We start from the raw sequence: 25315 nt of genomic DNA on the forward strand, positions 1-25315 counted from the left end.
GTCATAGCCTGGGTAACCTCTTTCACTGTTTTTGTCGCCCTTGTTCCCTTGAACCAGGAACATTTGCGTGGAAATTTGCCATGCGTTCCGAGTTAAACCTGACATATATGAGATTCAGAGTGGATTCCTCCTCAAATTCTTGCAATTTGAACTATCTGAAGAAAGTGCAGGCGCAACATTATCCAAGTTCATACAATGCGCGTAGACTTCCTGTTTTTGGAGATGCACTACAGCATTCCCCTCAAGTGAGTTTTTCACTTGAATGTAAAAACCATAGAATCCTTTCAGCTCCAACATGGAACTTCCCTTCTGAGCTCGTATTTAGACTTAACTCTTTTAGGTCAGGATTAACTTGGACCGTTTTGAAAATATGGCTTTCCACAAGTTGCCTTTGCTGGAGATAGCAATCGACTCCGAATGAATTCTCATCTGCGCTTCCTTTTCCTTGGTTTTTGGTACTGCTAATTCCACTTATTGTCAGCCTTACTTTCTTTCCAACATTTGCACTTGGAACACCGGATTTTCACTTTCTGAACTTTAAGTACTATTTCAACGAAAGGTTAATACCCCGTGTCCCTTCTTTTTCCAATGCCTACTGATTCGCCAAAGGATGTCACTCTCTTACTCAGAATATTTTATTTTTCCATGAATCTATAGCAGTGTGGCTTGGTGTCACTTTTGCTATTAGCAACACGGTGGAGGCAGCAGGTTACTTCTCTTTGTTTCACTTGTGGTTCAAATGGCTCTCACCACATTTTTGCGGATCGTTAAAGGTTGTGCTCATCCTTGATAAAGTCCAGCAGATTTGCTATTTTCATTCCAAATTTCAATTATTGACCAATTACTGAGGATAGGGAGGAGTTATGTTCCCTATAAATCTTGACTATATTATTTTTAATTAATCCTCCACCTTCCAAAGAATGTGGTAGATCTCCTGAACTTTTTACTTCGATCCTTTCGTCGGAGAACTATTAAGATTTATAAGCTTTTCCTAAATGAGTTCAACTTCTGATCCTACAACGCCTTCTATAGTTCTCCTCTAGTCTTGAGCAAATGCGATGGGTTTCATAACTTCCTCCATTGGACATCCATCTCATCTTGGCTCATCTTTCCTCGCCTTTGGCATAGGTGTTCCTAGTAAGATCATACCTGACTTCATTGACACCGCTGCCAAACTATTCTTTCAAAAGCCGCAATCACTGGGGTTCCTAGCGTTCTTACTTCTTTTATTATTTTGTGTTCTGGGTGTCCTTGCCATAGTATTTTTATTTCACATACCGAGAATTTTTAGGCACATGCCTATGTAGATTCCGCAAAATAATGCATTAAGCATATTTACAGTTGGTGTGCCGCTATAACAGGTAGTCGCTAATGGAATGCTTGGCGACCTCTCGTAGATCAATTTGTCTGCCTGTCCATCAGTCTGTCTATTATAGCCGATTTTCTCGAAAATGGTTGAATTTATTCTTATCAAATTCGTCGAGAGTATGTAGTCTTCGGAAACTAAGCAAATTTGGCTTGATACGAACGGAAACCGAGAGATATGGAGCGGCGATTTTGCATGTTCGAAATGCTTCTTGGGCTCAACAAAAGAAAGAAATCATTACTGGAAAAATGGATTCAATAGGCAACCCGAAACGCAAAGGTGGCGTATAAAGCCCAAGCAACTGGAAACATCAATGCTGAAGCCGAACATCCATGGTGTGAAGGTAGTGCTCTGTATTTGGCAGAATCAAAAGGTAGTCATCTACTATGAACTTCTAAAGCCTAATAGAACCGTTACCTTACAAGTCAATTGTTGGCTCATTCTGAGAAGTCTACAATTGAGAAACGTCCAGAATATACAACGAGGCACCAGTCCATAATATAATATTTCACTATGGGAAGGCTCGACCTCATGTCCCTATTCGGAAATTTGGAAAATAACGGATGAAAAATTCTGGCTCATCCGCCTTATAGCCCAGATTCCTAACTTTCAGCTACCATTTCTTTCGATCTATGCAAAACACTTTCACTGGAATACGTTTCATTTCAGAATAGGGTGTCCAAAATTGCTTCGATTCATTCCTGCCTTCAAAAGATGAACATTTCTTCCGCGACAAAATCAAAAAATTGTCAGGAAGAGAGGAGGAGAGGGAAAAGCCAAACGATGGACAATATTAATTGATGTTATCTTTCAAGCAAAATAAGCGGACCGAATTAAGTTGTACTCCCAATATTATAATAATTTTCAGAAGTTTATCGGGAAACCCCCCCCCCCCAAATTCTAAATAGAGTTTTTCGGTGCATAACATTGCTTTTAAGAATTTGAAGAGACAAGACCTTATTTTTTTGTGTAAAACAAAACCTTATTAAAATCGATTCACTGTCTGTCTGTCTGTCTGTCTGTCACACGCCTTTTCTCCAAAACGGCTGAAGCGATCCGAACAAAATTTGGTGGACATAGGGGAACTATGAAATCCCACGCATTCAGAGAGTGACATAAATTTAGGTGGAGTTTAAACAGGGGGCTCCCATACATGCAAAGGGGGGATTTAACATTTTTTTCATCGGATATAGTCGTGTAGGGTATCAAATGAAAGGTCTAGATTAGTACTTTTCCGAATTTGATATTAGTTTTGACATGAATTGCAAAGTGCGTGGATAAGGAGCCAAAATGTTCACACTTAAAGTGAGACAGGACTCATTTTCGGAAGCTAGATAAAATCTAGGCCTCAAAATATTGGAAATCTGGCCATCAACGCTAATGTTATAGCAGTTCAAACTTAGCAATTTCTTGCGAATTTACAGCTTCTAAACCCATGCAAATAAGATGCTGACGTCATAATTAACGAGAATAGTTGACATTCGAATGAAATATTAAAATTTCACTCATGAAGAATCTACTTCTTGCCAGCCCTTTTTTGTATCTGTTGTAGATTAAATTCTTCGCATTTGCTAATAATATTTAACTCAGAGTGTGAAGCGTATGAGGTTGACTATTATCAATACAGAGCTTTGCATCAAATGATTTACTTAAATCGCTTTCTAAAAAATAGAGGACAATGGAATTTTTAGCTATGAGACACGGACCTGTCATGCACTCGTCCCTTCTCACATCTTCTTCTTTTTCTTCAGCCTTTGTCCCGTTCACAAGCGGGGTTGGCTCATCGTGATCGGTTTCGCCATTTGGTTCTATCGAATGCCTGATCTGGGTGCAATCTTGAGGCTTTTAAATCCCCATCCAGCGTATCAAGCCACCGTTGTTTCGGCCTGCCTTTCGCTCATTTAGCATTGACTTCGATGACCAAACCAATATTAACGAGTAAATCCTCGTTAGCGCGAATTACGTGACCACACCATCGAAAACGCCTCACTGGCAGTTTCTCCACAATCGGTTCAACCCCATATCGATCACGGATGCCCTTATTTCAGATATGATCAAACCGTGTCACGCCACTAGTCCAACGTAACACTTTCGTCTCCATTACCGCAAGACGCTGTTCATTATCTTTTAAAGTCGGGCAACACTCAGAACCATAGAGAGCGACAGGACGGACGACATTGCAGTAGATTTTAGATTTGAGACGTTCGTTGATGCGTCGATCACAAAGAACGCCAGTTATGGAACGCCACTTCATCCAGGTTGCGTTAATGCTTGAAGCAATTTCATAACGCAGTTTTCCATTGGCTGATAGCGGTGACCCGAGGTATTTAAATAGCTCAGTTCTCGACAGATCACTGCCGCTGACAGTGATTGTACCTGTTTCATGGGGATCGGTCGTAAAAAGTTCAATTTTGTTTAGATTCGATCTGAGACCGTGCTGCATGAGGCGATCATTTTTGAACAAGTTGCTCGAAATCATTTTTGCTACCAGATGCTAGGAAAACATCATCTGCATAAAGCAATGTGTAGGGCGCTGGACGTTGGATATCCCGTATGACAGTGTCCATAACAAGAACGAAGAGGAGTGGTGAGAGGGCGCTTCCTTGATGAACACCAACAGAGACACGAAGCGCTTTTGATATACCCCGCCTTAAGCAATTGAACCCAGCGCATGAGTTCTTCTGGCACTAAGTGTGGTCGTAAAGCATACCAGATGAGTTCGTGTGACACACGGTCAAATGCTCTCCCTAGATCCAGAAATGCAATGTAAAGAGAGCGATGCTTCTCAAAGTGTTTCTCCATGAGTAACCGCGCAGCGTGTATTGCGTCAGTAATTCCGCGGTTTTTGACAAATCCGGCTTGATTCACGGTTATTTTACCGATTTCGCGAATACGGTTGTGAAGAATGCGTTCAAAAATCTTTATGGTATGGGAAAGTAACCGGATCGGATGGTAATTTGAACATTCTGTTGGACCACCTTGCTTTTTCCATATTGGAACATTGGTACTTTCTTGCCAGTCAGATGGTGTTATTCCTTCCTGAATAACTCGATTAAAGAATTCACTAAATCTCTACCGAACTAAGGAGTACGGCACCCATGTTGAAACGCAACGCCACGCCGAGGCCCGAAGGTCTCTTCTCGCTTGACCATAACCAACAACCCCCATGAAGCTTCCAGTAAGGGGCCAACCGCAAACAACCGAGCAGTACTCACATACAACGGGAGTCCACCCGAAGTATTAAAGTCCAGGGACTATCCGGGTTCCCATGATACCAGTATACCCCTGGTAAGGTTTCGTGACCAAATTGCCACTGCAGATGAGTCCCTGTGCAGACTCGGGTCTGATCTCCCCGATTAGGCCTTTGGAACATTCGCCTACTGCATCACGGCCGGTAAGCCAAAGTGAGTACAGCGTCTCCCGGTGCCACCACTATGGAGGTTCTCCTCGGCCACTTGGTTTTGGTTTGGCCGACAGGGTTGCCGCCCCGTTTTCCTCACCGCCACCTCTGAGCACCAGTTGCGATGACAGGTGAAACTACTCCAAATGTCGGCAATGATTTTGGAATTGGAGGATGAGCAAATTCTTTAGCTAAAATCTGCTCGATGTATTCTCGACATCTACCTGTTGCGGCTTGACTGTTGGTAAGCAAAGTACTGTTCTTGTCATTAACGCAACAGAAGTGTTCGATATCCTGTGTATGTCCGTTACGGCTTTTATCAAGTCGATACACAACTCTTTCGTCATCCCGAGTGTCCAGGTTATCGTAAAGATTTTTGTAATGGTCCGCTCGCGTGACAGCGACCGCTTTCTTTTCTTCCCGGTTGGCATTCTTAATTTTGCCAATTGGCCGGTGTTTTATCGTCGAGACATTTGTGGTAGAGGCGTTTTTTTTCGCGGTCGTTCATTTCAATATCATCATTCCAAAGCCAAGTATCTTGGTTCATGTACCGCTTACCCGCCTTGGCGACCCCGAAGGTTGGGGAGGCCGCTATGTGGATCGTGTCTTTCATTTGGTTCCACGATTCTTCCACATTCGTAATGGTTGGTAATCGTGTGCGTGAGATCGTTTCTTCTTTCTTCTCACCAAGTTGCCATCAGTTAATGCGCCGCGGCCAAAGCGATCCTCACACTGTGTTATCGGTGGTTCAATTCGCAGGACGGCAATCAATGGCCGATATTGAGGTCGCCTTCAATGATAATATAGTCGTCAACAGGCACGTGACAAGTCTTTTCATATAAGTTGCCAGAAGGCATCTTTCTTGGCATCAGGTCGACCTGTCTGTGGTGCATACGCGGTGAAGAAGGGAATAGTGTGATCAGCTGATATAATGGTGAGCTTCATCAGCCGGTCATCAAATCGTTCGACTTCTTTAATGACATCACGGAGTTGAGTGTTTGTGTGTTCTTGCGAGTTCCTCGGTCTTTCCAGTTATGGTATTAATATTTAGCGTGCAGACACGCATTTGTTTTGTTCGTTTTGTTCGGACTAACTTGCTTACTTCCTGACGCCATCTATGCGTCAAGAACCCTTGCCCATTTCTCGACAGGACCGGGGCCCGTCCTGCCGCGTCGACTAAGGTGGACGCCCTAGCATTTCTTTGAAGCTTGTGACTCAATCCGATCATCATGTTTGTCACGACATTGTATGCCTTTTCTTGGTCGGCCTGTTGCAATACCTGTCACCAAGGGAGATCAGGTAGGATTTAGCATAGTGGAATAACTCCAACGATACTCTATTTTTCTCTTTCCCTAATCTCAGCATTTTATTTTTGTTTTACTGAGGATAATACAAAATACGTTTCCTCAAACCCTCCTTATTTACCCGGGCTTGGCACCAGCATACTACCTAATTTTGATTTTTCCTCCGACCAGGGCGAAAGATGGTTCTTCCATGCCCGAAATTTGCTTGTCTTCTTGCTTCGTTTACTGTGAGTGCTCTTTCTGCCGTGTCTTCATATTTACGTGTTTTCTGAGTGCTCCACTAAACTCTAGTTTTCAGCGCTTTTGACAACAGGAAATAACATAGGATCGCTGAATATCTCTTAAATAGGTCCAACTCTTCCTTCTACAATTTAAGTACGAGAATGTCCTGCCTGTAAGGGCCAAACTGTTAGATGCAACTTTTGCCAAAACACTTATCCCTATGGATTTGGTGATCAAATAAAATAATAAATAATAAATTAATAAACGACTTCGTAAACCTTTAAATAGAAACTATAGTCTTCACCTATGAAGTATTGGTGACATTTTTGAGAAGTGTCGAACACTATAGAACTACATGATGGACAATGTTATCCATTCAAATATATGTGCATTATATCCTTTTTTTCAGCCGTCATCTAGGATCTTTTCAAATGGAAGCTTCCTTCACTTTGCCTACTAAGAATATATCGTGGTTACTGAGTGACAGATTTTCTTTATTAAATTTTAAATTATCTGAAAGCATATCTTCCACAATTTTAATAATGACAATATTTATTCTATTGTAGATAATGTTATTAACAATACATCAGCGATAACATCTGACGATGAAGATGAAGATACAGACGATGACGACGACAGCACGGAGGGCAGTGCAGATCAAATGTTAGTTTTTTAAATCAACAAATGGACAACATGTACTCTAAATGAAGAATAATAACATTTTGCTAAGTGAAACTAAATCTAAATAAATTACTATGGAAATCACAGATTTTTGTAATTAGTTATACAATTTATAAAGCGAAGTTCTGGAGCAAACATTCTTGATATTGTATAAGTGAATTGCCAGACAAAAAAAAAGATGAAAAACAAAATTTCAAAACATATGCAGGATCAATGAATAATTTTACTAATTTTCTCTCTCTACTATTTGCTAAACACAAATTAGAAAACTCCTTACTCATCATAGACTATTTGTAATTTTTAACGAAGTAATCGTATTTGTAACGACAGTAAAATGCTACTTTTGTGAAGCAAGTTTTGAAAATTTGTTCCAACCAGAATTGACGCAAAAGAAAGGATGCAAAGATTTTCTAAAAAAAAAAAACACTAAAATCTATAACTGAATTGAAACTATGTCAGGTTTACTGGATAAGTTCATTTAGCAAATCAAACTCATGGAGGCATTCATTTGTTGTAAATGCACTTCTAAATTTTGAATCATATTTTCATGCAATAAACATTATCAATCCGAATCAGACCCATCCATAAATCATTCTGTTTTTGCACTTTCCTAGAAAGACTACTTAGTTTTGAATGAGTGCTATATAAGGAAATAAAATCCAATAAAACGAGTCAATTTAAGATGGACATAATACTTGAGTGGAAATAAAACAACTAACATAAAAGTAAAAAATAAAATTAGGAAAGTAGTTGAATTCTTCTGTTCCGTTTGAAATTGGGTTAAATTTGTGCAGGTCGAACTAAAAACGTAGAAGTAGTTGCGTGCTTGTAGAGATATTTATTGAAGATGGAATATAACGAGAAAGAAAAGATTGCACAGTAAATTTGTTTCCACAAATTCCAAATTCCGCGAATGCGAATGGACTGTCTCATATTACAATAAAAATGCTATTCAATGTAGTGTTGAAGCTTGAAGCTTACAATGTTCATCAATAAGAAGCGATAAAAATGCCTTTTCCTTATTTCTGAAGATTGGTATCTCCCACGTATGTGAAGCACGTGACTGTGCAATGAAGTACAACCAATTCCATTTAAGCCTCGGTGGTTTGGAATGCCGGAAGTCAATCCAATGAAACATTCAAAATTTATTTGCCATTCACAAGGACATTTAGTAGAATATATTAACAAAAATTTACCTAATTATTATTTTTATTAATTTATTATTCAATTTTATTTAATTTTTTAAATTAAATTAATTTATTTACTCCACCATATATTTTCAATTTAAACCTGATTTACATTCCCTTAATTCAATATAAAATTAGGAGTCCAATATTCCTTTCTTCACAAAGAATCCTTCTTACTTTTAGGCTAGCTATAAAATTTATATAATACATCGTAGGAATACTATACTTAGGTGTGAATGGAAAGCAGAGTAAAAAGATTCCCCCATTCCATGTGCAAATCAAATCTAAAACACTTAAGATAGGCTGCAAATTTTATCTGAGAAGCTAAATATGTAGGAAAGCAAATTCAAGAAATCATTCGCTCGAAACCAGGACTAGCTAAAGTTTACATAGTTAAATTTGAAAGATGCTATAAATTTGGAAACGCTAAAGAGACACGCATTATTTGGACACCATATATTAAAGCTAAAATACAAAAAATTCAAGTATGCTATTCGATGTACGCATGGAAAAAATCCAGATTTATTTTATATTCATGGAAAGAAAATTTATTTATACATATGAAATTTATGAGCATAAAAAGAGAAGAAAAAAGAAAAACACAAAAACGCAAGAAGCTAATGAAAACATGAGTAATAAACGTCCTTAATATAATATTTAATTATTGATACTCTCTACTTAGATATAAACTTTAGCTATAAATGTCTTATTTACAAGAAAAAGAAATGTTTTTAAAAGAAAATAATATGAAGCTTTTCATTGTCACCTATTATCGTCACTATCATTTCGAAATATATATTTTGTAATTGGAGATCAATCTGTTTTGTGTTAAAGTGTTAATATTCAATAAGATTTTTGGATGATAAAGTCAAGAAAGATATTTACAGCTCTGAATAAACAATAGCATATTGGGTATGGTGAAAGCAAATCACTAATTTATAAAAGAAAAAAGAATATAGGCTTAATGTTTTGTTGTATTTAATGGATAATTATTAATAAATAAAAATATATATAAGTATAACAACATTATTAGTTACTTTACTGAACAGTGCTAATTTATGTATTCGAATGGTATAATAATTGTATAGTGTGTGGGTTGAGCAGCACTTCGATCCTGTCCTGTAAGTTCTAAACTTTTTTTAGGTGGGGAGGTGAAACACGTTTACGCACAAAGTGACTCCTGTTTCAGATAGACTACCGGTAAAACACCTCCTGGAGCGCCTAGGCCTATTCAGTGTAACAGCAAAACCGCGTAGATCCTATCTATACATCTCCCTCTTTTTCGCCTTATGAATGCCTTGAGTGTAACGTACAAGTGTTCAAATGTCCTCGCTCTACAGCATGGCCTCAGTCATGATGTCCGGAGACGCAAGACAAGACAAGAGTAAGGTGATGGCGATGTCGTTCCCACCTTCTGCAGAAAAAAAGTCTGGCAGGCATCATCCATCACATACTCGCAATAAATGCAGTCGGGCGACCTTTATTTTCTGATTATGTGCAGATAAGATTGAAAATACCCATGTCCGCTGAGCAGCTAGGTTAGGTAATAATCAGCATCACGGTGCTTCCGATTAAACCGCGCCCGCACGTCTTTTATGAGATGCCGGGTCCTCTCGACAGCTTCCTTATTTCCCTTGCCTTTTCCCAAGTATATAAACCTCCGCTCGGCAGCATGGAGAGTGATCGAAATAACTCCCGCTGGAACCATTACTTCTGGCTGTAAGACGGTGCAATAGGCGGACACACCTCTCAGAGCACCTCGTCTTTATACTTGCCCCAGCCGCTTGCGGTACATCTCCTTTCTGAGCGAATCAGCTCATACTTCGGAACCGTAAAGAAGGACGGACTGAACCGCACTCATAAGCAAGCGACGTCTACTGGATAAGGGACCTCCGATATTGGACAAGACCATGGTTTGATCAAACTGAATAAGGAGGACTGTGGGTACCTTCTCCTTGGTCAGGACAACGACTTCGATTTTCCCCAGAACTAAGAAGAATCCATGTTCAGCCATCCATCCGCTTACTGGCCGCATCACCATTCTCAATGTGTGCTGAGCTTACTGAACCGAACGTGTAGTAACCAATGCTGCAACATTATTCGCGTATCCGACCAGATGGAACAATATACGTAACAGATAACCTGAATTATAGAAACGATTTTCCAGGGTCTTAATCATGTGGCATCACCTCGCGAAATTGAAGGCGTTCCTTACGTCAAGGGCCACAAGGAGCATCGATCGCCGGCAGTGGCGACTGTGGGCCTCAGCCAGTTTTACTGCTTGGTATGATTCCTCAATGGCATCAATTGTGGGTCATCCTGCTCTCAAACCATATTGTGTTGCTGAGTATTCCCCTGCAGCACGTATTGCGTCAGCTAGTCTAGGCTTGATGAGCGTCTTAAGCAACTTCGATACGTTGACGGCGCCTCGGATGCGGTCGACAGGAAAAGGTGTCTGCCGCTCATTTATCCATCTTGAGAGAAGTTCGGAAAATTTTTCAACGTCGATTTTCCCGATGTTGCACCCTGTAGGTATTTTTCGGCCGTCAGAGCATTGGAAGAGGCCGTTTGCCACGAAGGACATATACAAATAATTACTGGTCGTGAAATCTTTCAGTACCTTTCATCGTTGGACCGCTAACACTTAGGATCCTGTAGCAAAAATTACGTCAGTGATAGTGGCCTCGCAACCAAGGCGTCGGAATGCCGGAGTGCTACCGTCCTGTCCTGACAGCCAGCTCCAAAATTTGTATGCTTCAAGAGTCCGGTTGAGGCATGCTTCAATCGAGGACTCTGGCAATAAAAACTCCTCCGACTTCAATTCTCCCTTCCGTATTTCTAATCTCATCCTCCAATTTCCTATTTCGGAAAGCATAGATTCGTTCGGTGAAATGACGTGGCTGGCACTCACAAGTAAACCGTATCTCTCACCCAGATAGCAGCAGTGTCATATACATCGGCATACCATGATGGCGAATTCCTATCTCAGTACTATTCGCTGAGAAGCTACCCCATCAGATTGTGAGCAGCAGCACTCCTACGCATGTTTGCTTGTAGGATATGGATCATGGTGCTGCCTCACTTTCCAATTTTTGTAATTCCTCTTTGCACACGTGGCACCGCCCAGAACCGGGAACATGAACCATATCTTTATCTGCAGTCCTTGCAAAGGACACACCATCCCGCCGAGTCAAAAATCTTCGCTTTGTGCACGGGTTCGACAACACAAAGTGCTTCCGTCGTGTCCTTTGCAAGCCTAAGCTATGTCCATATACCCAGTTGACAGAGGTAACTCCTACCTTAAGATTGCTCACATCTGGGTAATCCCTTTTTATCGCGTTTTCCACCTTCTTCCCTGTTGGCAAGATAATCTACATCCGCTTACTTCAACGATGCACATTAGTTTTAGGCTGAAAACTGCTTTCGTGCCTAGAATGCTCTCATCATCATCAACGGTGCAACAACCGGTACGCTACTTATCGCCTTTCAGATCCCAATAGGTCGCGGTGAAAGGCGTTTTCATCATCATCATCATCAACGGCGCAACAACCGGTATCCGGTCTAGGCTTGCCTTAATAAAGAACTCCAGACATCCCGGTTTTGCGCCGAGGCCCACCAATTTGATATCGCTAAAAGCTGTCTGGCGTCCTGACCTACGCCATCGCTCCATCTCAGGCAGGGTCTGCCTCGTCTTCTTTTTCTACCATAGATATTCCCCTTATAGACTTTCCGGGTGGGATCATCTTCATATTCTTCATTCGGTCATATTGAGTCGGAAATTATCCACAACCTGACGGTCATGGTATCGCTCATAGATTTCGTGGTTATGTAGGCTACGGGATCGTCCATCCTCATGTAGGGGGCCACAAATTCTTCGGAGGATTCTTCTCTGGAACGCGGCCGATAGTTCGGAATTTTTCTTCCTAAGAACCCGAGTCTCCGAGTAATGGATGAGAACTGGCAAGAGCTTTGACCCTATGGTGAGATGTTTCGAGCGGAACAGTTTTTGTAAGCTGAAATAGGCTCTGTTGGCTGCCAATAACCGTGCGCGGATTTCATAGCTGTTATCGGTTGTGATTTTCGAACCTAGATAGGCCAGTTGTTGGGTGGACTTGAAGAGGATGGTCCCTCTCGCATTTACCTTAGCATCAGTGATCACTTTTTCCAAGGCCCGGCTAAAAAGGACGCATGATAGGGCATCCCTTTGTTGTAGACCGTTATTGACGTTGAGTGGTCTTCTGATCCTGTTGCTTTTATCTGGGCTCGCATATTGTTGAAGGTCAGCCTAGTCAGTTTTATTAATTTCTGATCTGTTGCTGATTTGCCTGGAATGAGGCATCTCTGGTATGGGCCAGTGATGTTTTGCGCGTATGGGGCTATCTGGTCTAGCAAGATAGCTAAGGGTATCTTATAGATAGTACTCAACAAAGGGATGGCTATATAATTGTTTCACTACGTGATATACCCCTTTTTATGTATGGGACAGATAATGCCTCTTTGCCAGTCGTCAGGCATTGATTTACTGTCCTATACCTTGTTGTAATTGTTCGCCGCCATATTTAACCAATTCGGCTGTAATCCCATCGGTTCCTGGCGACTTATGATTTTGAAGCCGATTAATTGCACGGATTGTTTCTGCTATACTTAGTAGTGGCAGAAATTGTCCGTCGTCTACAGTTGGCGAGATCTCCGATATTCTGGTTGTTGAGCAGTTTATAAAAATACTCCACCCATCACTCCAATGTGCCCAGATCAGGAAATCAGATTTCTCTCTTTGTCTCGGCAGGATGAGCATCAAGGTATGTAAGGCTTCATCCTGCTGACTTGTTGGTAAAACTTCCGCGCCTGGTGCGGTTGCTCCCTGTTCTTTTTGAGTTCACAGACTTTTTGGTTCTCCCAGGGTTCCTTTTCCCGTCTGTAAAGTCGCTTCTCCGCTTGACGGAGTTCATGATAAGTCTCCACGAATTCAATATTACTCGGTGTGCGGCTTTCTTCCGTTCTGTTGGTAACTTGGTAACTCTTCTGCGGTTGGGGTCCGGTATGTTTGGCGTATTACTGATAACATTCTTCAGGTGATTGTGAAGATCATTTGTTCATGGTTCATATCCAGGATCTCTTTTGGCTCCGGTTGTTGCGGCACCCATTTCCCCTTATAGGTGTTGCGGAGCGCTGTGCTATGGATGGCTTCAGTGTAAACTCTGACCTGATTGTCAGAGGGGATTCTGGGTGGTGTTGTTTTTCGAGCTCAGAGCACCATGCTGACGAGATAGTGATCCGAGTCCATATTGGCCCCCCTATATGTTCAAGGCTTTGGCGTTCGACCAGCAAATGGTCAATTTCGTTGAAAGTGGTCCCGTCTAGAGAGGCTCACGTTTACCACTATTTGGTAGTAGAGCTATTGGTTTTGGTTCAGCCGGTGTTTCCCAGGTTTTATGCTATGTCGTACCAATTCACGTGTCGCTCTGGGACCTATATACCCTTTGACAATCTGAACTGTGACTGTTTACCAGATATAAAAGCATTTAGGATCGAGTCATTGGCCCAGAAATTGTTTTGTAGAATTCATTCCTTAATATGACCTAATACTCCCTATACCTCTGTATAATTTGGCCTCCTTTCAGTCAGTATGGGTTATTATTTCCTCCTCCCAATCTGTTTCTTTTTTATTCGAGGAGTATTTTGAGGCGTTCTAGGATGATTTAGGCTAGTAAACTAACCAGTCAAGTACCCTTCTTCCAGATATTAGCAGTCATCCTTTTCTTCCACTCGCTGGGAAGGATCTTGGATTCCTCCGATTTACGAATGAATGGAAGCAGCAATTCTGCAGAAACTGCCGGGCTGCAAAGGATGGAGGAGACCAACAAACCAGCGAGTTTAGTCTATTTGAGGGCATTGGTGGTAAAGATTGTTTCACTTCTGGGTTGGAAAGACCGTCCGTCTTCCTCTTCAACTCCTTCCATGGATGAAGACTACCTACTTGACGGCTGCAAACTACAATGTATGTAGTAAATGCAATAATGGAATTCACTTTGTCACTGTGTATATGCATACTCTATGCTGTATTTCATGTAAGTTTTCACGGTAACGGAGGTCCGGACAAGATACAAAGCATCACTGGGGGTTTGTATGGATTGAAAAACGACCGAGCTCTTTGAATCAGGTGTAAATTATATCATGTTAAGCAGAATGACTTCCTTATTCAATGGCCGTTGCTATTCTGAACCCACTTTTCACAGTAACAGCAGGTACATAGGCGCGTTTGATACGACCCAATATAAGGTAATACTATAGATTGGGGCCAATTTGTTCGGTCCTGAAGGTTCAAGTAAGCAGTAGGCCCATCGATAAACTTCATTATGTCAGTCACTTAAATCCAAATTTATTTGACTTTTGGAAAATTCAATCATTCATCATTTTGATTCATTATTTTTTCTAATCCTTTATTAACTTGAAGATTCGAGTGAATGTTACTTTTTCTGTTATTCCATGAAACTTGTGAAAAAGTCGAAATGATTTCCTATTTTAAATATGTTACCTTTTACGATATCTATAAATACGTTGGTTATATATTGTTTTATTTCGTTAATACTGTTACCTGGAAACATCGCTAAGGAGACCTGTTCCGACAGCATGAACAACGTTTTTCGCTACTCAGCCAAACATGTTTCAAAGAAAATGGCCCCGTCGGTTTCAGCTGTTCTAATGGAGTGTCCTAAAACTTCAGTGGCTCCTAGTTGCCAGAGGAAAATTATGTTAAATATACGCATCAGTGCTGAGGGGTCGACATGCAAGAAGGATAAATATTTGCTTCTGGATGAAATATTCGACCAAGGAAGGAAGACTAGAGCGCGCTTAATGTCTCCTTATTTAATAGAACTATCTCGCGGAGAACCGGTACTGATGTATCCCCTGGATTTTGTTAAGGTAAATTATAGTCATTGCTTTAGCATAACTAGTGGAGGAAACATGTAGTATTCGAGATGAAAGGTACTAGACTATCTGAATGTTTTTTTGCTCAAATTTTCTCTTTAAACCTAATATTTGTTCAAATAGGGAAAGGATGAGGCTTGATTAGCACTTTTTGAACCCAGATAAAATATGATCTACTTGGAAAAGAAGAAGCCATACCATATCCAGTTAAAAAATTCAATTTTAATCCATTTCAGAACCTTGATTGCAACTCATGTGGAGACAAGATACGAAAAAGTCCCAACAACTTGAAACACTCGCAAGCTGGGAGCAATTCATTGCATGTGAACCAGAATGCTGCCAGTATTATTAACAAGGGCTCAAGGAGAGGTAACGTACTATACAAGTTTCTTCAGTTTTTTACTGAATGGTTAAATCAGAAGCAAACCTAGTGTAAGTCTAGGAGCTCTGTGAAACATAAAGAGTAACAGTGTTTTCGTCCCTCATCAATATCGTGCCAACGTTTCTCCCCGGGGAGCCTATCCTCGATTAAAGTAGTTGAATTACTAGGGACTCAATTCTCAGTCTAGCCAATGGTAGTTGGCATCTTCTGGAAGGCATCGCGTCTTGAAGAAGCTTTAAAACTACGTCACTGAAGTCAACCATTGGAAGATCTTCGCAAAAACTGAACTGTCGAACGGGCCACCTGCAGTATAAATTCGAATATAAATCATCTAGCATCGTGGTTTCGTAAGTAAGTTAGTCCATGAGACACAATTTAAGAGCTCTATTATGGCTAGGATTCAAACTGGAAGCTTTATTATCACCAATCCTCACGCAAATCTAGTGAAGTTCGTTCTCATTTACCACAGATATGGTGAAAATAGCTGGCGCTGCTTTATATTTTCTGAGGTTCTGAGGTCTACAGACGTATTGGCTAGTTTCTCCTTCATAGCAACTCTATTCGTTACAGCTCCAGACGTAAGCATTGTGCCGCTTTTTGGCCCTTATTTCAGTTTTTTCTCTCAAAGATCGCTTCGGAGGATGCTTGCACCAGCTTTCTGGGAGACTTCCAGTTCACCTTGTTAGGAATGTCTGATTCGACTGACGTTTTACGCATGACCTATCAGCTCTAAACCGGATTTCACATTCCGTAGATTGTAATGACTGTTAGGGGAACTGTGTAGTGATCTTTCGTCTCGATCGTGGCACGCGGCTCTTAAGTTTTACGGCTCCACGAGTGCGAACGGCACCTTATTTTTTATCTATATTTGGTATTCGCGATGGCCTCCTTCTTTATATTTCAAATTCCGAAACGTCCCTATGCATCGTTTAAATGATACGTAAAATGCTGGAAAGCGTCATGTGAGGGACTACATTTCGAAATCTTGTATGCAATTGCATATCGACGGGCCGCTTCAATGAACCTACAAAACTTGCCAGTGGGGCTCCATCTCCAATTCCGCCATCTTTCTAGCTCTGTTCTCTTGATCGATTTTCACCAATTAGGACAGTCTTTTGGCCATCGCTTAACTCTCTGAACCTTTTCTTGAGATGGGAATCAATTCAGGATATGTTTTCCTTTTCCTTTTCTTATGTATGGCCACGTTTTCGTCATTCCTTTTAGGTGCTTTTTCTCTATTCGGGTCATTGAGGTAACAGCTCCGTAATTTTCTAATCTCTCTTTAGTTTTTCCATGGCTCCAATGGTTAAGTAGAGAGAGTTCTGTAATCGAAAGATATAGGTGGTGAGGAGTCAAATAAACTATAATATTTCGAAAAGCCGCCGCCTTTCCAAGCCTATGAATGATACCTTCCGTTTTGCATTAATCCCCCACTTCGGTTTTTATATTGTAAATGAATGTCCTTAACATAGTGATTTTGGTCCAGCTGCTTACCTCCTATGGGCTCGGAACATCAGTACTAGCGGCTTTTGGAATGAACAAGCGGGTTCCTGGTCATCGATACTCCTTGACCGCAGTGCCTCGGTGGTGGAAAATTTGGCGACCATGGCATCTAATGCTACAAGTGTTTTAGATTTGGAGAGGGAGGTATTCAAGGGGATTACGACCTCATTACGACCAGTATTAAAACCGAAGAAAGATGAGTTGAAAGCTCATCAGCATCACTGAACGACAAAATTGGTAACAACCCCTACCGCATTGGTTCAAGAGGGGCGCCAGCAGGAGGCACTTCAGGAACAAGAGAGCGACTCATTCAGGAGAACCTCTTTAAATACGAGATCCACGCCAATATCAAAGATGGTACAAGATAAAGCGAAATGAATGTAGGTGATTAGCAAAGATGAGGGACCAAATGAAAGGAGTAATCCAGTTGATATTCATAGAGAACAAACCCTGGTGCAGAGCAATTACCTTTCACATAGCTTAGTGCAAAATTAGTTGAGCTGTTCGAGTTTATCAAAGAGAAGCGCTACGTACACTAAGCCAAAAGAGTATGATCGGAGCCGTTAGAGTCCTCTATAACAGACCGCAGTAGGATCTGTTATAGACAAGCCAAAACCTGCTGCCCCAACTATATGACAGATAACCGAAGTGGTATTTGAAATTATTATCACCGACCTGGCACCAAATAAAAGAGAGCGGGAAAAGATGTGGATCCTCTAGGAAGTCAACAGACGCCTAAGAGGAAGAAACGCATACTAGCAGTTTTGAAAAACAGGACTAAAATAACGGAAGGGAGGAAGCAATTCCCTCAAAATTCGAGCTCGGAAAACTGAAGCAAGATGTGAGGAGAACGCTAATGGTACAAGGACTTAAATCATAAAATGTAAAAAGGCGAAGAAGAAAGCAAAGCTGAGAACGTTATCACCGGTAAGGACAATCTATCAAAATTATTGGCTTCCGTAAAAGTTCGAATCGAGTAGGATGTCTGACGTCTGAGACAGAGGCGTTTCAATTCCCTTACACTACACTGCGAAGGCATGCGCCAGCGGCGTTGATCCGTCGGACCCAGCAAAGAGTGCAATAGAAACCCCAAATGCCTATTGTGTGAAGGAAAGTAGGGCAGGTTAAACGGCATATCTTCGACAGTAAGCTCGGAATTTAGGAAGGCGATGACTAGAATGAAAAAATGAAATCTATTTGAATAAACCTCAATCATAGCAGGGTCGCTCAGGATTTACTTATGAATCTTAGGTGAAAATTGCCATCTTAAGTGAACTGAACAGAAACCGTGGCGGTGGCGTATGGGTATAGCCAAGCTATACAATTCACCATGAGTCAGTCGGCCAGTGGTTTTGTTTTGGCGAAAATAAACTGTGTGTGCAGCTACTACACCATACATCCTGTCTGAGTTTGAAGACAACAACCGACGAAATTCAAAGGTAATTGTCGGCGCCTTTAATGCCTGGGTTCTCAAATGAGGAAGCAAAAAGAAAAACTCAAAAGAGGTCCTTGTCCAATTAGGTGTAGTCCTGGCCAGCGATGGTAACGTAAACCTCTTTCGGGAAGAGGGATCGGTTGAGTTGTAGACCTGACCTTTACCCTTGCCTTGCACTCTTATTGAAAATAATTCAGGAATTATTCCACCAGCAAGAGAGGGGCGCTGAAAGCTTTCGCAGATTTCTGAATGCGGCGAGCTGCTGGAGATCTGCAGTAGGATAGGTGACAACAAAGTTCCGGGCCTGGATGGAATTCCAGACAGCAATGGAATCCAGACCGGACATTTTCGCTGAGCTGTTTAAAGCATGCCTGTCCCAGGGGAGCGGTAAAAGTTGATACAACAAGTTCATACTGCTACCTAAAACTGGCATACCTGCAGGTGAGCCATTGTCCCATAGATCCATATGTTTTCTAGACACTTTAGGTATAATGTTAGAGGGGGTAAACTATAATAGGTTGCTCCCGGTTGTTGTAAGCCAAAGTGACCTGTCAGAACAGCAGTATGGCTCTCGCAAAGCAAGATCAAACATTGATGTAATCAAATTGTTTACTGGCTTGACCGAAAATGCAATTCATGGAAAGGGTAGCACTAACAAATATAGCATAGCGGTGGTCCTCGACATGAAAAATGTATTCATATCGTCCAATTGAAGCCGCATACTGAAATCCCTGGCGACGATTGGTACTCCCACTTATCTCGCGGCTGCCATCGGTATATACTTGCAAAAACGGAGGCTCTAATATGACACCAAGGATGGACCCAAGGAGTAGGTAGTCACCGCAGGCGTCCCACAGGGCTCTATATCTGGCCTAAAGCATCTAGAAGATGCTGGGTTTAGAGAAGCGGTCTTACGCTCGCATTAGACTTACGGGTTATATCATAACTTCCAAGCCAGCTATCAAATACTTGGGAATGATGATACGTGCAAAACACAATTTCAAGCAGCTCATCGAGTACACTTGGGAGAAAACAAGGCTATGCCTCTAGCAACAATGAATATAGGAAGGCCGCGGCATACTTGCAGGCTGCTTGTAGTCAGGGTGATGAGCTCCATCACTTGCCCAGTTTGAGAAACAGCGCTATATGTTTTATGTAATGCACATAAACTAAGTGCTACAAGTCTACAAAAAAAACAGCCCTAATAGTTTGTTCTGCCTTCAGTCGTCTCAAGTAATGCAGCGGTTGACGTCTTAGGAATGTTACCGATTGACATCTTGGCGGACGAGGTCACAAACATACTTTTACATAACAGGAAGTCCATCACTCCCCTGTCATAGGTAGAAAAAGCCGAAATTCAGAGATCTATAGATAGGTGGCAACAGCCATGGGTCGAAGGGTCAAAAAGGGTTGTTGAACCCACTGGTTGATCCATGCAATCTGGGAGTGGCTGCAGAGAGAGCATGGGGGGCCGGTTATAATCACACCCAGTTTGTCACCGGCCATCGAGGATATCGGCAGTACCGGTAGAGGTTTAAATTGGGCACTTCTCCTGTTTGTCCAAACTATGGTGAAGTCCGGGTGCAAAAACACCCCTGGACGTCAGGAGGACCGGGATGCAATCAACTCCATGATCGCAATAATCCAACGAAAACTACGGAAAGTGGAAGAGGTCAGGAAGGCACGGGTACAAACGCTGTGGATAGAAAAAAGCAGACCCAGCTAAACTAAGCTTACTTCGTCACGTGATGCAATACAATGGAGCAGTAGAGCAATCGAGAGAGGTTTTAGTGAATAAAAATCCACAGACGGGCGTGTCCAGGCAAGCGTCTTCTTAAACGACAGCTAGATAAACGGACAGACAGACAGATTGGTAGACAGGAAATGAACCGATTTTAATAAAAGTCTTTTTACCTGAAGCGTTCATTTGGTCACAGCCTTTATCGTTTATTCTGGTCTAGGTTATTGATGACTGATTCCTAAATGGATAGTCTGTATAATTGAAGTCTTTCCTTTCTTTTCAGACACACTCAGGAAAAATCCGCAAAAAGTATCGGTAACCTCATCAAAATCAGAAAACAAACGACTTGCATCGCATGAACATCCATCGAGTTCACAAAATAATCATGCCGACGAAATTGATCTGGATATCAATATCGCTCTCGATGACGAAGTTAACAATGGCGTCGGAAGTGGGAGCATGAAATCTCAGCAATTCATTCACGAAGAAGACCACGGTAACACCAAAAGGAACCCTAAAATGATTGAGAAACAAGAGTCATTACAATCAGACTACGATGAAACGAATCGGGATTATGATGCAATATTCGAGGAGCTGGAGAAAAAGAATGAGAAAATCAAGAAAGATATCCTTGAGATATTGAAACCTACCCTTCAATTATGTGATGAAGCAGATACTATAGGTACTGGGTTGAATTATCGATCTAGCAGCGATCAACAGCAGAACTGTACTGATCCTTGCAAATGCTCTTCATTCACATCCGGCGCTTCGGAATCACAAAGTAAAGCAAATTGTCCAACTTGCCCACCTTGTCCTTCATGTCCAACATTACCTCCTTTACCAGCGAGACCAGAATGCGGAAAACCAGATCAGATAGGTCAGCTAAAAGTACCAGCTTCACAAAGGCATTTTAGCCCAAGACGAACATCAAAATTTCATCCTTCCAAAAGGACTAATCGCCGGGAAGACAATGTGGCAGTGAAAATACAGAAGGAGCTCCAAAATAATGAGCTGCCTATCCAGGAAACAAGCGATGACTCTTCTGAGGACGCTGAATCAAATCGAAGGAATGAGCTGAGCAATGATGAAAATATTGACGTCGAAGAGGCCGAAGATGTATTTTCTTCAGTTGATGAGATCAATGATGATTTCTTTCAACCTGATTTGCAATCGGAACAAGTTGAAGGCAACATTAAGTTGAAGTACCATAGTTTGATACCTAAAAATAGTGAAAGTGTGGTAAGGAATCCGAACATCCCCGAGGTTCGATTGCAAAATAACAACAAATCGCCTTTTGTGAGATCGAAAATGCAACCATCCAGTATTGCGGACTTTAAAAAGTACCAACTAGATCCTATCCGATATGATGGAGTCAGCAAAGTTGATCGATATCAGTCGTTGTTGGGAAACAACAGAGCTCACCTAACGTCGAATTCAAAAGGAACTTCTTCTTCGCAGAAATCAAATCGTAAAAAGGATGCCCAATTTGTATCCTATATTAATGGCTACGGTTTGAACGTTGACTCTGTGGATGTTTTAAATGAGACGAGTCCTGATGCCTTTCAAAGTTACCAACGTCTGAGCGAATCATCCATGCCTAGATTGCAACACTACTTCATGCATGTCGGAACACCATCATGTCCTGCCTGCAATGATCCACTTTCATCCATAGTGGAAATTCCTCCAGCAAATGCATTTCGTAAAAAATCATATAAAAAGTCAGTGCCACGTATGTGCCCTTTCGGGTGCCCTTTCCCATCTTATAGAAAGCTATCCACTAGCAAGATGAGCCCTCAAAGAGTCCACCTGGACCCAGGACAGGCAGAAGTCTCTATTCGTGAATGGTCGCCTCCTATGGCATCATATTCGAAAGAGATTAAAACTCCGTTTGAAGTAAACCCAACTGAAATACAGGAAGAGCCTGCAGAGATGGAAGGAAGTTACCGCAGTGGAAGTGGAATAAGTGTTAAGCCTGTGCAAAGCGAGGGAAGCCAGGCTCAATTGCAGCAAATCTTCCCTTTGTCATCTAAAATTTCCTCACTACACGGAGGATCTAACAATAGATTTGCTCTTACAAATGGGTTAAGTTCCGGAGACGAAATGTTGGCAGATAGTAAAACCGAAGGCACAGAAGTAGAGAATAACCCGGAATTAAGTCAAGTTCCTTTTAGACTAAACCCGAAATTTAGACCTGTAAAATTAAGTCGAGGATTTGCAGAGAAACCAAGTAAGTTTTTTTATGAGATATTAAACAGCCTTATTTCTTCTAGTTATTTCCTAATTCTATTAGTGTTCTGAAGACATAAAAGTGTAGAGTATTGAAAACTGCTTAAGGGGGGTGTGGTACTACAAAGGAACATTATAGATTTGATGATTAACATATCTAAATTCCTAAGCGCATTTGCATAAATGGCCTAAAACTTTAGCTAGCCGTTGGAAATGTCCCTTTCTTTGAAATGCACAAATTTATTTGAAGCTCATAATCCAAAGTATTAGATCCACTGTACTCACCATGCAAGATAATTGACGACTCCTACTTTGATTCGCACAGATGTTTCCTTATAACGTTCTTTTGATGGGCACTGCTTCTCTCTTATCCTTCCCACATACCGGGTGCAACCTATACAGTCACCAGGTCTAAATTCTGTCGTTTCCATAACGTAGAAAGAACCTACCCCAGAACATCCCGAAACAACTTCGTAAATAAATGTGGTCTTAACCCAAAAAATACTAACGACTTTGGATATACCGTCGACCGCTGTACTTCCTTGTCTCCATTCCTGCTGCAAAACTTCAGCAATTCTTCTCTCCATACTGCGGATATTACTACCACTAAAGACACCTGAGACAGTTGTCACACTTGCCCTCCTAAAGAAATCATTTCCTCAAAAAGGTAAGCTCTCTGCACTGGACATATCATGCCTTTGAGAATGCAACACGACATTCGGGCCTTCAGTTTTGCTCTCCCAGACCATTTCAGAACCATCATGAAAACCGCTTTTCGTCCAACATAAATTTTTCAATCAGGCTGAGCTTGTATTTCTTTTAGTATGTCTGCATAGGACACACCATACTTGAAATGACAATCGCCTCGGAAGTAACCACATTTTCTTCTTACCTTTTTTGGCTCAAACATAGTCTCACTGTCCTCCACTTTTAACTGTGTGACTTGCTGCATATCAACCTAGTAACACTACCAGTGTTTAGCGTAACACATTGTGCTTATCTTCAATAAATTTAAGCACTAACATAACACTAACCATCACATTAACTGTAAGCAAGCTAGAAGTAGTAACGGATTAACGTAATTTGGCGATAATCAACTGCAGCGTTTAGCTCACCTGAGGGTGTGTACCAATTTTAGGTGCCAGTGCTAGCTGACCTATTACTTCTTCTTTAGTTTTTGTTCTGTTCCGTAGGGAGCTTGGCTAGTTTAGCTCATATTTGCCATATTTTTCACTCATAGCCTTGACCCACGTATAGCCAAGATCAACTTTGATTTTCAAGTCAACTTTAGCTTGTGAGTTTTCATCAGTGCGAATTACGTGACCTTAGCGTCATAGACGTCGACTTTCGTTCCTACTTCCGCGAAGCACAATTCATTGCCTTTGGTATTCGACCAGCGCTCCGACTGACCCAACTGTGGCTACTGTGTTAGATTTTCGATTTGAGAAATTGGTTAATGAATAAATCACAAAAATTGATACCGCTCAGTAGCCGGACCCTTTTTTCTTTGGTGCTTATTTACATCACCTTCGCTAGTCACTATCATATTTCACTAAACTAAAGTATCTAATTACATGCGCCGCGTGGTCACACTCCGTTTAAATACATTCTTTGCTTAATCTCCCACCGTTGAATCACGCATAATGAAGGGCACGAGCTCCCCTGGTCACTCACAAAATTACCATCATAAATTATCTTCTTCGCTCCTAATTTTTGCGAACGGGCATTATATCACTTAAAAGTCATCCTTTCTTGGCATAATTAAAAGTTGTTCCATCTATCGATAGTCACCATCGGCACTCGACAACTACCTCGGCCACATACTAGGAACTTTTTACCGCCATACATCCATCAATCATCAGCCGACATTCATTACCAAACGGTAAGATTATAAATCAATTACTTAAAGCCAAGAATCTGCATACTCACATGCTACCGAAATCATTTTCTAGCCCAAAACCAATCCGAAGCCAACCAAAACCCAGTCAAAAGAACAGATATAACAACAATAAATTCGCAAGCGGTACTTGGCATCGGTTTGGCATCTGGCAACTGCAGCTTCGTAACGTGATATCACTTTACATTATCTATGGCGAAAGTAATATCACCATCACTTTGGTAATGCGGTGATGTATGCGATGGGGTGATGTTAAGTGATATTGTAATTTGGTAATGTTGTAATCGCGCTCGGTGATAGTAACGTGATATTACACTGGAAGGTGATGTCACTTCTATTATATTATATACGTACATCACCTACCCATCTCTAGTCCTTGGCGCGAAACCGGAGGTGGTGGAAAGTTTTTGGGTGAAAACTCACGGTGGTCATCCCTCCCCTTATTACGATGCCTCAAAGAGAGTTTTTTATGTGATTATGATTATTTGCAACCCTTCCATCACAAGGAGGGGGGACGGGGTAGTATGCGGGACGAAGAAGAAGGTCCCTACTTTCTAGCCCCTGCAGTACATTGCGAGGATCTGCCCCCTCAACCAGTTCTCTTGCCCCAAGCGGATCTATTTCAAAGTGCAAACCCCACGGTTTCATTAAACTCTACCTCTGATAGTGTGGGGAAGTATGGAAAAAGCACCAGAAGATCTCCCTCGTTAAAAAGCACCTAAAGCCGTGTTGGGCATTTTGAGATAATCGTGGTAAAGTTCGGTTTACTAACCCTACCTCTGGAGGGTGTGGAGGGTATTTAGGAGGGTGAAAAAAATCTCCCCTTTAGACCCATTAACGAACCGCTGGGAGTGCTTGTCCTTCTCAACTAGTAACGCGCCATTATTACGATTTTTGGTAAGTCAATTACCACCACAATCTACAAAAGGGGTAGGGGAGAAGGTTGGGTTTGCACCCTTTTCTGCACTCACATGGGTAGGAAGAAGGGTTGGGGTTTACCATGTAAATATTAAAATGCCCCTCCCCTTTGAAGCGGAATAA

At 41.5% G+C, this 25315-nt stretch overlaps 2 protein-coding genes across 2 annotated transcripts in view; both read left to right on the plus strand.

Moving 5' to 3' along the window:
• The window catches only part of LOC119651092 (proteoglycan Cow), a 247076-nt gene extending 237895 nt beyond the window's left edge, over window positions 1-9181 (plus strand). Inside the window, exon 11 of the mRNA XM_038054446.1 lies at window positions 6859-9181. Coding sequence (XP_037910374.1) covers window positions 6859-6968 — 110 coding nt within the window. The 3' untranslated portion in view covers window positions 6969-9181. The remainder of the gene's footprint in view (window positions 1-6858) is intronic.
• A 5609-nt stretch (window positions 9182-14790) lies between these two features.
• The window catches only part of LOC119650952, a 44507-nt gene continuing 33982 nt past the window's right edge, over window positions 14791-25315 (plus strand). Inside the window, exons 1-3 of the mRNA XM_038054188.1 lie at window positions 14791-15084; window positions 15327-15459; window positions 20435-22378. Coding sequence (XP_037910116.1) covers window positions 14791-15084; window positions 15327-15459; window positions 20435-22378 — 2371 coding nt within the window. The remainder of the gene's footprint in view (window positions 15085-15326; window positions 15460-20434; window positions 22379-25315) is intronic.

Source organism: Hermetia illucens, chromosome 3, assembly GCF_905115235.1.
Source record: "Hermetia illucens chromosome 3, iHerIll2.2.curated.20191125, whole genome shotgun sequence".
Taxonomy (NCBI): Eukaryota; Metazoa; Arthropoda; class Insecta; order Diptera; family Stratiomyidae; genus Hermetia; species Hermetia illucens.